The sequence below is a fragment of the Mirounga leonina genome, unplaced genomic scaffold (genome assembly GCF_011800145.1).
Source record: "Mirounga leonina isolate KUSES-001 unplaced genomic scaffold, KU_Mleo_1.0 Mir_165, whole genome shotgun sequence".
NCBI lineage: Eukaryota > Metazoa > Chordata > Mammalia > Carnivora > Phocidae > Mirounga > Mirounga leonina.
Genome location: NW_023270415.1, coordinates 19,482,113 through 19,494,692, shown reverse-complemented (window position 1 = coordinate 19,494,692; position 12,580 = coordinate 19,482,113). Strand labels below are relative to the sequence as shown.

General features: G+C 35.5%; 1 protein-coding gene across 8 annotated transcripts in view; it reads right to left on the bottom strand.

Annotated features, from left to right (window-relative positions):
• PREX2 (phosphatidylinositol-3,4,5-trisphosphate dependent Rac exchange factor 2) overlaps positions 1 to 12,580 on the bottom strand; it is a 285,788-nt gene that overhangs the window by 78,600 nt on the left and 194,608 nt on the right. For all 8 annotated transcript variants that reach the window (XR_004680417.1, XM_035011286.1, XM_035011287.1 and 5 more), the window contains 2 exons: positions 9,723 to 9,940; positions 4,818 to 4,920 (listed from right to left, as the gene is read on the bottom strand). Coding sequence is in view for 7 of the 8 variants with exons in the window: in XM_035011286.1 (XP_034867177.1) it covers positions 4,818 to 4,920; positions 9,723 to 9,940 (321 nt within the window). In the remaining variant the exon portion in view is untranslated. The remainder of the gene's footprint in view (positions 1 to 4,817; positions 4,921 to 9,722; positions 9,941 to 12,580) is intronic.

Genomic DNA, 12,580 nt, shown 5'->3' with positions numbered 1-12,580 from the left:
ATACCTATAAAAGTGCATAATAATGTAGAGCTGAAAATTGCTGCCTTTTATTTATGGAAATTCATCTGCTATGAAAAACTTGATGATTAGGACTATGTAATGATTTAAGGCTTCAAAAACATTATTGCACAAGGAAAAGGTCTCTGGTTCCACCCTACAGAGAGATTCATTCTAGAAAGGAGTTTCAACAGCGGCATCCCATCCCTGTAAGCAGGGCTCTCCGTCATTGAATGGGCCCATGAGTTTGAAAATAAGTCTCTAGGAAGTTGTTAGTTCCCTTTGCCTAAATTGCTCTTCCTTGACCCTCTGCAGGGTTGGGTCTTGCTGGTCTTTTGGATTTCAGCTTAAAAGCTACTTCTGCTGAGAGCCCTTCCCTGTTGACCACTTAAAAGGCCACCTTATCCTCATTCATTATGCATTACTTATTTCCTGCAGAGGATTTATCATGAGGCTAATCATCTTTGTCATTGATTCCTTATTTGTTTTCTCCCAAGTAGGTTGTGAGCTACATGAAGATAGGGATATGTCTGTCCTATTCACCATGGCATCCACAGTTCCAGGCGCAGTGCCTGGCCCATTTGGAAAGAGTGGAAGCTCAAAAATATTCATTCCCCTAATCATTATAGTAAAATTACCTGCATCACCATAAAAGGGTGGGAAGATCAGCAATCATTATATTATTCTCCAAAAACATGAAGATTTTCCATAAAATATATTTAGTTTTATACAACCTAATCATTTAGCTCACTTACTGCTCCTTCACTAATTACATAATATGGCATAGAAAGGATCTGGTACTTTCCCTATACTGTAGGGGGGTACCTTGCCACTTTGTGTCTCCCACTAGTTTCTAAGTTGCAACAACAGGGTCTTTATTTAGTCACTACTATATCTCCAGAACTTAGTTCAGCATTTGGTATGGTGTATATACGTAATAATTATTTCTTCAAAGAAAATAAAATGTCTTCAATCCAGATATTTGAGTTCTACTTGCCTGGCATGCCATATTTCTTCCAAATCTCATTATTCTTTAATGCAAAAAATATGATGATGAGAAATGTTAAATACAGCTTTTTAAAAATAATACAGAGTAATAAAGTGAGGAGGATGGATTCAAGTATTTACTGAATACCACCATGAGCCTCACATAATGCTAGAGACTTTCAAATACATTATCTTTTTAAGCCCCATGAGTCAGGGAAAGCTAGTACCCTAATGTTTGTGGATAAGAGGGGTGCAGGGTTGGAACTCAAGTTTCTTATCTTCAAAACCAGTGTTCTCTTTCTATCTTCATGCTTCCTCCCCTCTGTACTCATACTGGGTCCTTCCCTCAAAGACATGCAGCCAAAGGAGTCTTCACTACAGTGATGCAAGTGAATTTGTCAATCTGACGCCTCTTCCTCTAAGCTTACAGAAAGATCAAATCACATGCAATTAATAATAAAGCTCTAGTTTCCTTTCACCACTTCAACAGGATGTGATGAGACTTGGGTATTGAAAAATTCTCTTCTTTCCTGAATCAACTTAAAAGGATAACTATACTCCTGTCATCACTGTTAGTAACTTGCTTGGAATATCTGATAGTGTAGCATTGCAAGTGACCTTTCACTAGGGATCTGTTTTCACAGAAGTTGAGGTTAACCTTTGGGGAAATACTTAAAAATATATACGAATTTTTATGATCGTCACAGATATATGCGCATTTACATATTAATATTATTTACATGGTCTTAATTATTTAACCTTTAATATTTCTTATATTTTTCAATGTGCTGAAATTAAATCTCTCATGGTAGCTATGCAATAAGTATTTTATTGAGCTTATAACACGGACCCCTTGCTTGCTTGTTCAACAGACCACTCACCAGTAATGTCATATTTGAACAATGGAAAACAGTACTCCTGTGAGCTTACAGCTCCTCAAGCAAAATTTAAAAGGAAAAACAGGTTATATTGTGAAAACAGAATTTCTCTGCCTTTGGCAAAATCATGCCTACATTATTAAAGTAAATGAAAATATGTTCTATTTTATACATGCCCACAGAAGACCATACAACTTACTCAAATAATAATATCCTTATCAATTAATCCCCTTTACCAAGTTCTCCCTTGAATATAACCTAAATCCTTAACGCTGTAATTCATGTTCTCATTCTCTCTCATTTGTCAGTGAAGATGAAACTTTAATAATATTCTGTTCTCTCTACCTTCATAATTTAATACATACAGAATCAACTTTTACCATTCCCACAGCTACCCTCAAGGTCAAGTCGCCGTCATCTTTCAACCTGGGCCACTGAAGTAGCTTCCTAACTGGTCTTTCTGCTTCTGTCCTTGAGCCCAACAATGCTCTATTCAACACAGCAGTCAGAGGTAGCCTTCAATATGTAAGCCAGATCATGTCGTTCCTCTGCTCCATGGCTTAATTAGAAAGGCAAAGTTCTTTCAATGGTCTGGCTGCCTCTCTGTTCTCATCCCCTGCTCTTTCACCTCACCAATGCTGCCCCAGTCACACAGGCCTCCTTGCTATCCTGAGAGCATGCTATACCTGTTCCCACCTCAGAGTCTGGAACACCCCTCTTCCAAATACCTCTCCACCTCTTTAGGTCTTTGCTCTCCTTTTTGGTAAGGCTTTCCTAGCTTGTTAAATATTTGCAACCTCTCACCTGCCCCTGCATTGTATCCTTTGTTCTCTTCTATTTCCTCTCACACATTCATATTATTGTCTTCTAGTTTATGATCAAATTAAGTTATTTATGTTGCTTATTATTAATCTCTCCTCACTTGAATATCAGCTCCAAGAGGGATATGTTTGCTTAGTACTCTCCTGTATCCAACACCTAGAATAGTGCTTGGCCATAAGTAGGCATTTAAGAAATTTTGATGAATGAATGTATGCTTATCATTCTTAAATCACATTAAATGATTATTTAATGATTTAAATGAGTATTTATTGGGTTCCTACTTATCATTCTATACATTAGGAATATGAAAATAAATAAGAACCTTTCCCAGCCCTGAAGAAGCTCACATCTTCTACCTTATGTAATACATAGGACCCTCACACTTCCAAAAAAAAACAAGAAACAGAAAAATAACAAACTGCTAAAGATTTCTTGGGTTGATAGATACATTTTAAACCTATTCATGATAATGTTGAAATGGTAGATAAATGATAACTCGCAGCAAAGATATAGAGATTAAAGCCTAGATATTTCTATTTCTCTGAATGTATGCTTCTAAAATTTGTTAGGCTTAACGATGGCAAAAGGCAAAATTGAAGGGTTACTTTTCAATCCTTCAATTCCATTCAAAAAGTAACTTCTTTGCAACATTAGTTACAACTATGTGCTGTTGAAATTCTCTCCTTTATTCTTAACACTGTTTTTTCCTCCTATTTTTGTAGCCATAAAACCATTTTTCCTACTGACTGTATACACTTAATTGATATTTATTCATTCATTTCCTTGAAAAAAATATACCGCCTTTTTCATTACAGACACTCTCTTGGGTGCTGGAGATATGACAGCAAACAAGACAGGAAAGATTTTGCCATCTTGGAAACAGAACAGGATGAATAAATGAATCAAGACACTTAATATAATTATATTTATACACATTAAAATTTGACACTCAGATGTAATGATTGTCAATTTCCATTGTTAAGCTAGGGAAAATGGAGAATATATGTTTACACCTTCTGAATTATAAATTTTATCCATTATTGCCAAATCAAATAATTATGTCTTTCTTGATTGGTTTACATCTAAATTTTACACAATGTGAACATAACTTAGGTTTCCTCTCTTTCTTCTTGGCCCTAAATACTTGTATTCATTGCCTGCTAATACATTCCCTACAGGATCAACTGAAATAAGAAAGGAAAACTCAATTCAGTCAGTTTTGCTATATAATATTTATATATTTGCATAAAATCTTGAAGGCCATTGAGTTTATCCACTATAGCCAGAAATATTAGGGCAGTCATTTTATTAAAAAAAATTGACATGAAAAAAGCAGCAGAAAGGACAAATATTCTATGGTCCCACTTATGCAAAGTACTCTAGGCACCTGCATAGAGACAGAAGGTAGAATAGAGGTTACTATGGACTGGAGGAGGAAGAATGGGGAGTTATTGTGTAATGAGTATGCAGTTTCTGTTAAGTAGGATGAAAAAGTTTTGAAGATGGGTGGTGGAAATGGTTGTACAACATTGTGAAGGTACTTAATGCCACTGAATTGTACATTGAAAACTGGTTAAATGCTAAACTTTATCATTTCTATATTTTATCACAGTAACAGGGAAAAAAAAAAAATCTTGACTAGAACAAAATTTTGATGCACACACTCAAGAAAAGTTTTGGAGGCCAAACTAATAGATGAAAATAAAAGCTTAGAATTATCTATAGATTTAAATTATATATATTTTCTATCACCTCCACAGTTGGTTATTATTATTTTCCCCTAAATATAATATTTTATATAAAACAATTTGAACTATATATCAAATATATATATATATATATATATTTTTTAAAGATTTTATTTATTTATTTGACAGAGAGAGAGATAGCGAGAGCAGGAACACAAGCAGGGGGAGTGGGAGAGCGAGAAGCAGGCTTCCTGCCGAGCAGGGAGCCCGATGTGGGACTCGATCCCAGGACCCTGGGATCATGACCTGAGCCGAAGGCAGACGCTTAACGACTGAGCCACCCAGGCGCCCTATATATCAAATATATTAACATCAAAGTTATGCCATACGTTGTTTGATGCCAAAAAAATTCTATGAAACAACTATGAACCATTTAACTACTTACTTGCAACCAGTGGTTCCTCTTCTGATGGTTTAAAGTAAAAAGAAACTTTTTCCAAATCAAATAGTGCAACGAGTGTATCTTCTAGCATGGCTTGTTCATCTGTCTAAAAGGAAAGGAAACAATACATGATATGATAGAACTGTATAGGATAGACTATAACATAACATCACATCGCCAGACCTTAAGCAGCTTCACTTGTGTTTTATTTACATGCAAACCAAATTACCAACACTTATCTAAGAATTTACTGCCTAAAATGAAATTAACAAATCCCTCAAAGTTACAAGTCTCTTTTATAGTTTTAGATTTTTCTTTTTCTAGATTATCTAAATGGTTCTACACAACTTTTCAGTCTATTTTGTAGCTAGATTCAAACCATATTGATTTTTTTAAATTTTATTATGCTATGTTAATCACCATACATTACATCATTACTTTTTGATGTAGTGTTCCATGATTCACTGTTTGTGTATAACACCCAGTGCTCCATGCAGTAAGTGCTCTCCTTAATACCCATCACCAGGCCAACCCATCCCCCCACCCCACCTCCCCTCTAGAACCCTCAGTTTGTTTCTCAGAGTCCATCGTCTCTCATGGTTCGTCTCCCTCTCTGATTTCCCCACCTTCATTTCTCCCTTCCTACTATCTTTTTTTTTTTTAACATATAATGTATTATTTGTTTCAGGGGTACAGGCCTGTGATTCATCAGTCTTACATAATTCACAGCGCTCACCCTAGCACATACCCTCCCCAATGTCTATCACCCAGCCACCCCATCCCTCCCACCCCCCCCACTCCAGCAACCCTCAGTTTGTTTCCTGAGATTAAGAATTCCTCATAATGATTTTTAACATTTACAAAAAAATGTGTATACAATAAGCATCTATCTGCCTCTAAACTTCTATAATCTTAAAAATGTAACAGCTAAAAGGCAAGAATATCATTTTATTGAAAAGCTACAGTACATAGTTGCCATCCTGTTTATAATAATAAAAGCAATTTGCATGTATGCAATGATTTTTCTTCCAAAGATCTTGGGGACAAGAATCATTTTTATCTTACTTGCCTTTATAGGGCCTTAATCTAAAATCCTGTGACTATGCAATCTGATTTGTTTTAATCACTCCTTTCATTCTAACAGCATATTATTTTACAGCTGAGGCAAGTAAGGCCCAGACGTGGTAACAAGTTCAGTGCATGTCTCAGCAATATTATCTTTCTAGTACTACCTTCTGGCCTTCCTATTAGCAGTTTTGTGCATGAAGAAAGAATTATTAGCCTTATCATACACAGCTTATCTTTTAAATGTAACATTTGTTTCCTTAAGAATATCAATGATCCTTTTAAATAGTGATTTTAACATGCTTTAATATACATTTTTTTAAAGTGGGCTCCAACCCCAGTGTGGAGTCCAACCCAGGGCTTGGACTTATAACCCTGACATCAAGACCTGAGCTGAGATCAAAAGTTGGATGCTTAACTGACTGAGCCACCCAGGCGCCCCACTTTATATACATTTTTAAAAGTTGCCATAAGCTTATAGCCATATTTTTCAGGCCACATGAACAGAGGGTGAAGGAGATAGTAAAGAATGTCTGTTGTGTGAAAAAGAATCACCAAGGCAACCCCAGATCCCAAAGATCTATAGCATGGAAACCAAAAAATTAAGACAATCATCACCTTTGCACCCTGGTTTGGTACTTAATGCAGTATATGGTACACAGTAAGTGCTGGAAAAATGTTTAGTGAACTGTTATTTTTTAAAGTCCATTGAAGTAAGCAAGAGTATATGCCATGAACCTGGAATAGGAAGGACAGGACTGAAGAATCAGTATCTTCCCAATTAAGAAGAATACATACAAAGAAGAGATGTCCCAAACAGGTGGGCCTCTGGTTGCTATAGTGCAAGCCGTGACGCTTCAGCAGATGTGGCTAAAGTGATACCCAGGTGACTATGGATTGTGCTCAGATCAGGAACACACACAATCCCGGCTCCTGCAGCTCCCAGAGAACCTTCCACACTTTTTATGCACTTGTTACCAGAGGCAGACAAAATATGGGTTTCTTTGGGTTTTTTTTAAAGCAACTTTGGATTTTTTATCAAATCTTTAAATGAAGTTAAGGGTTTCAAAAGACTAAGAAAAAAACAGTTTCTTGAGATGTAATTCACATACTATAAAATTCACCATTTAAAGTGTATAGCATAGGCGTTTTTAGTATACTCACAGAGTTGTGCAACTAACACCATAATCTAATTTTACTATATTTGCACCACCCTACAAAGGAACTCCATACCACTAGTATTCATGCCCCACATCCTATTCCCCAGTCCTGGGCCCCAGGCAACCATTAGTCTACTTTCAGTCTCTGAAATTTGCTTATTTCACATATAACATAATAATGGACCCAGATAATACGTGGTCTTTTGCAACTGGCTTACTTCACTCAGCATAATGTTTTCAAGGTCCGTCCATGTTGCATTCCATTCTTCTTTTATTGCTGAATAATATTCTATGGTATGTCTGTACCACAACTCATTTATCCAATTAGCAACTCATGGACATTTGGGCTGTTTCTACTTTTAAGCTATTATGAATAATATTGCAAAGAATATCAGTGTACAAGTTTTTGTGCGAAAGCTTTCATTTCTCTTGGATATGACATAGTAGTAGTAGTTTAATCAAGTGCTGGGACTTTTACTTTAAATTTAATTTTGTTTGAAATCCCAAGGAATGGGAGAAAATATTTGTAGTTTATATATCTGATAAGTGACTTATATCCAGACTCTAGAAGGAATTCTTAAAACTTAAAACAATAAAAAGGCAATTCAATTAAAAAGCACACAAAGGACTTGAATAGGTGTTTCTCCAAAGAAGATGTAAAATGGCCAAAAAGCCCATGAAAACATGATCAACATCATTAGCCACTGGGGAAATGCAACTCAAACCTGCAGGGAGATACTGTGACACTTGTGAGGTGGATAGCTATAAGCCAACAGATGATCATAAGTGTTGGTAAGGAGAAACTGTAACCCTCATACATTGCTGGTGGGAATATAAAATAGTACAGCCATTTTTAAAAATTTCATATATATATTTTTTTAATTTGAGTATAGTTGACACACAATGTTACATTAGTTTCAGGTGTACAACCTAGTGATTCAACAAGTTTATATGTTATACTATGCTCATCACAAAGGTAGCTACCATCTGTCACCATACAATGCTGTTACAATACCATTAACTATATTCCCTATGCTGTGCTTTTTTTTATTTTTCCTCATGCTGTGCTTTTATTCCCATGACTTATTCATTCCACAACTGGAAGCCTGCATCTCCCACTCCCCTTTATCCATTTTGCCCATCCTTCCCTTTGGCAACTGTCAGTTTGTTGTGGTATTTATAGGTCTGATTCTATCTTTTGTTTGTTTACTCATTTGTTTTGTTCTTTAGATTCCACATGTAAGTGAAATCATATGGTATTTGTCTTTCTCAGTCTGACTTATTTCACCTAACATTATACCCTCTAGGTCCATCCATGTTGTCACAAATGGCAAGATCTCATCTTTTTTATGGCTGAGGAATATTCCTCTGTGTGTGTGTGTGTGTGTGTGTATTGTACATCATATACCCATTTGTCTATTGATGGACACTGAAGTCAGTGTAGCCATTCTGGAAAATAGTATGGCACTTCTTCAAAATGTTAAACATAGAATTTCCATATTACCCAGAAATTCTACTACTAGTAGATTAAACGATGGCAGTTTTAAAGTAGGAGTAGAATAGGAATGAAGCCTCATTCATTCAGTCATTCAACAGACACTTCATGCTACCATGTGTTAGGAAGTGGCCTTCCTATCTTACGTAATTTCTATTTGATAAGAAATGATTAATTTTTTTTAATTTTAAAGCATTTCCAAAAGTGCCTTATTTCAAAATTTTCATTAGTTAAATCTGCGTAGTTTTACTGGCAACCAAGTAAGAAACTGATCACTAACATGGAGTGCGTAGAGTCTTTTCAAAAGCCTCTTTCTCTGAAGTACACTGAGGTAGACTTCCTTACCTTTCATTCCAGAACCTTTTATGACTGTGCAATTCTGCAATTACCTCCCTATCCTCATTATCATTGCAGAAAAGCGCTTTGATATATAAAGTCACATACATCTGTTTAAAAACTCAACTGTTACTTGGTAGCCACATATTCTGTGTGTAATTTAATGGGTGACACAGCATCTCATGTTTAAAATCACGATTCTATTTAATGAGCTCCTTAAGTGTATATATAAAGAGTGAACATATTTGCCTTAAACATCATGACAACTATCAGAACCACAAAAAGGATATGTTAAAAAACCACTTTTATTTGTCAAATACTTTGAGATACTTTCCTCATAGGCACTGTGGGAAATGGATGCATAAATATGGAATATTCTTAGATTTAACAGGACAAACATGCATACAAAGAAAGGAAATAAAATCATTGAACATACACAAATTTTAAACAGACTGTCAGACAGTATGGCATGCAAGTTGTCAGATATTGTCTATCAAGCATTCTCCCAACATCAACCTCAGTGGGAGCTTGGGTTTCATGGCAGGCTGTTTCTTCTGGACTGGAAATAAGGAACCACAGCAGAAAGACCCTCTTCCCTCTGATGATCTTTCTCAGTGCTTAGGGATACAGGAATTAGTAACAGATGGAGGCTTTCTCAGCTTGTAGCAGCCAGAGAGCAAATAAAAATCAGGAAAGAAGGAATACCTTCTATCTACTTACCCAAATCATATTTGCCCCTGGTCAAATGCATTCTTTTCAAGTAGCTGACTGCTGACACATAATGAATAACCACTTCTTATTTGGGAGCATGTTACAACGTATGTTCCAGTGGGAGGCATTGTGATTCCTTACCAGGTTTGGCGACAGGAGTGACTGGAAGTGAAAAAGAACACCTGCATTCGCTATCTGGTCCAGCCACCTTCTGCTGGCTTCTCCTGTGTCCATCTCATTGTCTTTGCTGTTGTCAAACATCTGGTTTAAGGCTGCCATGAGCTGCTCGGAGAAGGCACACACAGTGGCCACAAGACTTTGGCAGAAAACCATGTCTCTTCGGAGTTGTGTCTCACTGTCTGTAAGCCAGGAGGACATAAAGACAGTTTTGGAAAAATGTCACAGGTAAAGAAAACCAATTCATTAAGCGTATATAGCTGGTGTTATTTTATCCTTTCACCAAACTCAAACCATGCAAAAAATGTGAATTTGAGCTCTACTAATGAGCACAAACACTTTAGCACATATGCTTTTGAGAAAACATTAAACACCAGAAAAATGTAAAAAAAAATTAAGTTTTTCTTAATTGTGACTTTATTTTGCAGTCATTAAATTGTTTTATAAAACCCGAGGGAAAAAAATAAGGCTTGGTTATTTTTTGATGGAACACACTTTGTGTTTGTTGCATGATACTACCTAAGGGAAAATCAAAGTCCAATTTTTCAGTTTGTGTTGACAATGAAATACATTATTAATACTAATTATTTTTATTTTTTTATTTTTATTTTTTTTAAAGATTTTATTTATTTGAGAGGGACAGCGAGGGGGAGGAGAGAGAGAGAGCATGAGCAGGGGGAGGGGGCAGTGGCAGAGAGAGAAGCAGACTCCCTGCTGAGCAGGGAGCCCAATGCGGGACTCGATCCCAGGACCCCGAAATCATGACCTGGGCTGAAGGCAGATGCTTAACTGACTGAGCCACCCAGGCGCCCCAATACTAATTTTTTTAAATGACCTAATAAACTTACTCAAATATTAAGGTGAAATGCACATGGGAAAAGAGTATTGATGTCTGATTGTAACAATAAGCAAATCTGGATCTCTTGGATTTACCTATTAAACTTCATGAGTTATAAACATGTCCAGTTTATAAATTATTGTATTTCTTTGAAATAAGGAATGTGTTTACAGTTTTAACATACATTGATTTTCACCAGGATTCTTATTCTGCAGTTGGCTGGATTTTTGATTGACCCATATTGAAGCTATATTTACCTGTGAATGGCCACTCCTGGGCCACAGTTTTTTCAAGTGGAAAGAAACTTGCCTCTGAGAACCTGATCACAGAGATTCACCTTTTTGCATTTTTGGATATTTACAAACTCCATAAACTATATAAATGCCAAGCCATACATTCTGTACATTGAGAAATCACTTGTACTATATGAACAACAAAAGCAAAAATACTCATATTTTCAGAAGTGTATTGAATATTTCAAGGGCTCAGAATTTTCTGAAATGAAGCAGCACTGTCAATATTAGTGCATAACACAGACATAAATGTTGCCATGAGTTCTTGCTTTATCGATAAAAAGGCATAATTTTTAAGTTGTTTACCAAGAACAATGAACATATGTTTTTAATAACCATCAAAGGCATGTGAACACATAATGTAATTGCTGTGTGTTACCTCGTTTCACTGTTAGTAAAAGCTACTCTTGAAAATTTTATTAGAAAAAGGATTAAATATTCAAAATATTTAATTTTATAATGAAATTTCATAATGAAAATATAACATAATTTTATTATGTTGATCTATATGAACTTGTTGCTTTACTTGGTCAAAATGGTCAAATATGGCAATTCCATATGGTTCAACTTATTAATTTAATCAATAACATGTGTTAGACATTTCCCTTAAGTAATTATATACCATGTGCTTCATTCAAATAGATGGAAAAGAGTGTTTTATAAGTAACTGTAAAATAGCTCAAGTAGGAAAAAACTTTATCCAATTCTTGATTAAGAAAAAAGCAAAACACCTATTCTGTTGTACACAATTTCTAACAAAGTGTAGACATTCAATAACTATTTACTGAATTAATAAATGAAAATAATGAGCCAGTAGAGCAACTAACAAACAAATTAAGTGAAATGAAAATGTATGAGCTCATTCTCTGATTTCTTGAAATGTCTGGATTTAGTTTGACCTAAAAGGGTAATTCACATAGCTTGTTAGCCCAAATGTGTAGCTGCAGTGCTGAGATTCAAGACAGAAACTAACTAAAATTGCCCTATATCTTTCTTGTACAGTTTGTTTTGCTTTCTGTTGTTCTATAGCAAAGCAGAAAATCTAGGGAAGTTAAAATAATCCTTCAGTAGTTTTGGCAAAAATACTCCCACTTATAACCTGAGAATAATTTCATAATCAAAACTGAATTGGAAAGAAATGCCTTCTATCAACAATGGTAAGCTCAAGTTAGAGAAGGAAGGATCCAGGTCCACTGAAAAACCTTTAGATCACAAGGATTAGTAACTTTGCCACTAGCAGAAATAGTTATCTTCAAATTGCTTTTGAGAAGAAATGCCTTTTTTTTTAAACCTTAGAAAGAATACTTAAATGTTTATTCTACATTCTGCTACTATATTCTATATGCATTTTAAGCCAAATAAAATTTTCATTCAACCTCATTCTCAAATCAGAACTGATCACACAAAAGTTGTATTTCTTCATTACTTCAAACTTTTCACACTGAATACACCACTGGAATTAAACATGGCACCAATTACTGGGGGTTTGAAGGTGTCCAAGTTGAGGCCTCGGCCATGTCTATGCTCACAGTAGAGTAAGAGAATTTGATATGCAAGATGCCCTGGACCACACTGCCATTTAAATTTCAAACCAACATATTTTCAAATGAAAAACACCTTACAACTCCTTACTACTTTATGAGGTGATTTTCAGTTGCATTTTCCTATTTCCCATAGAGTAAATGACTTGT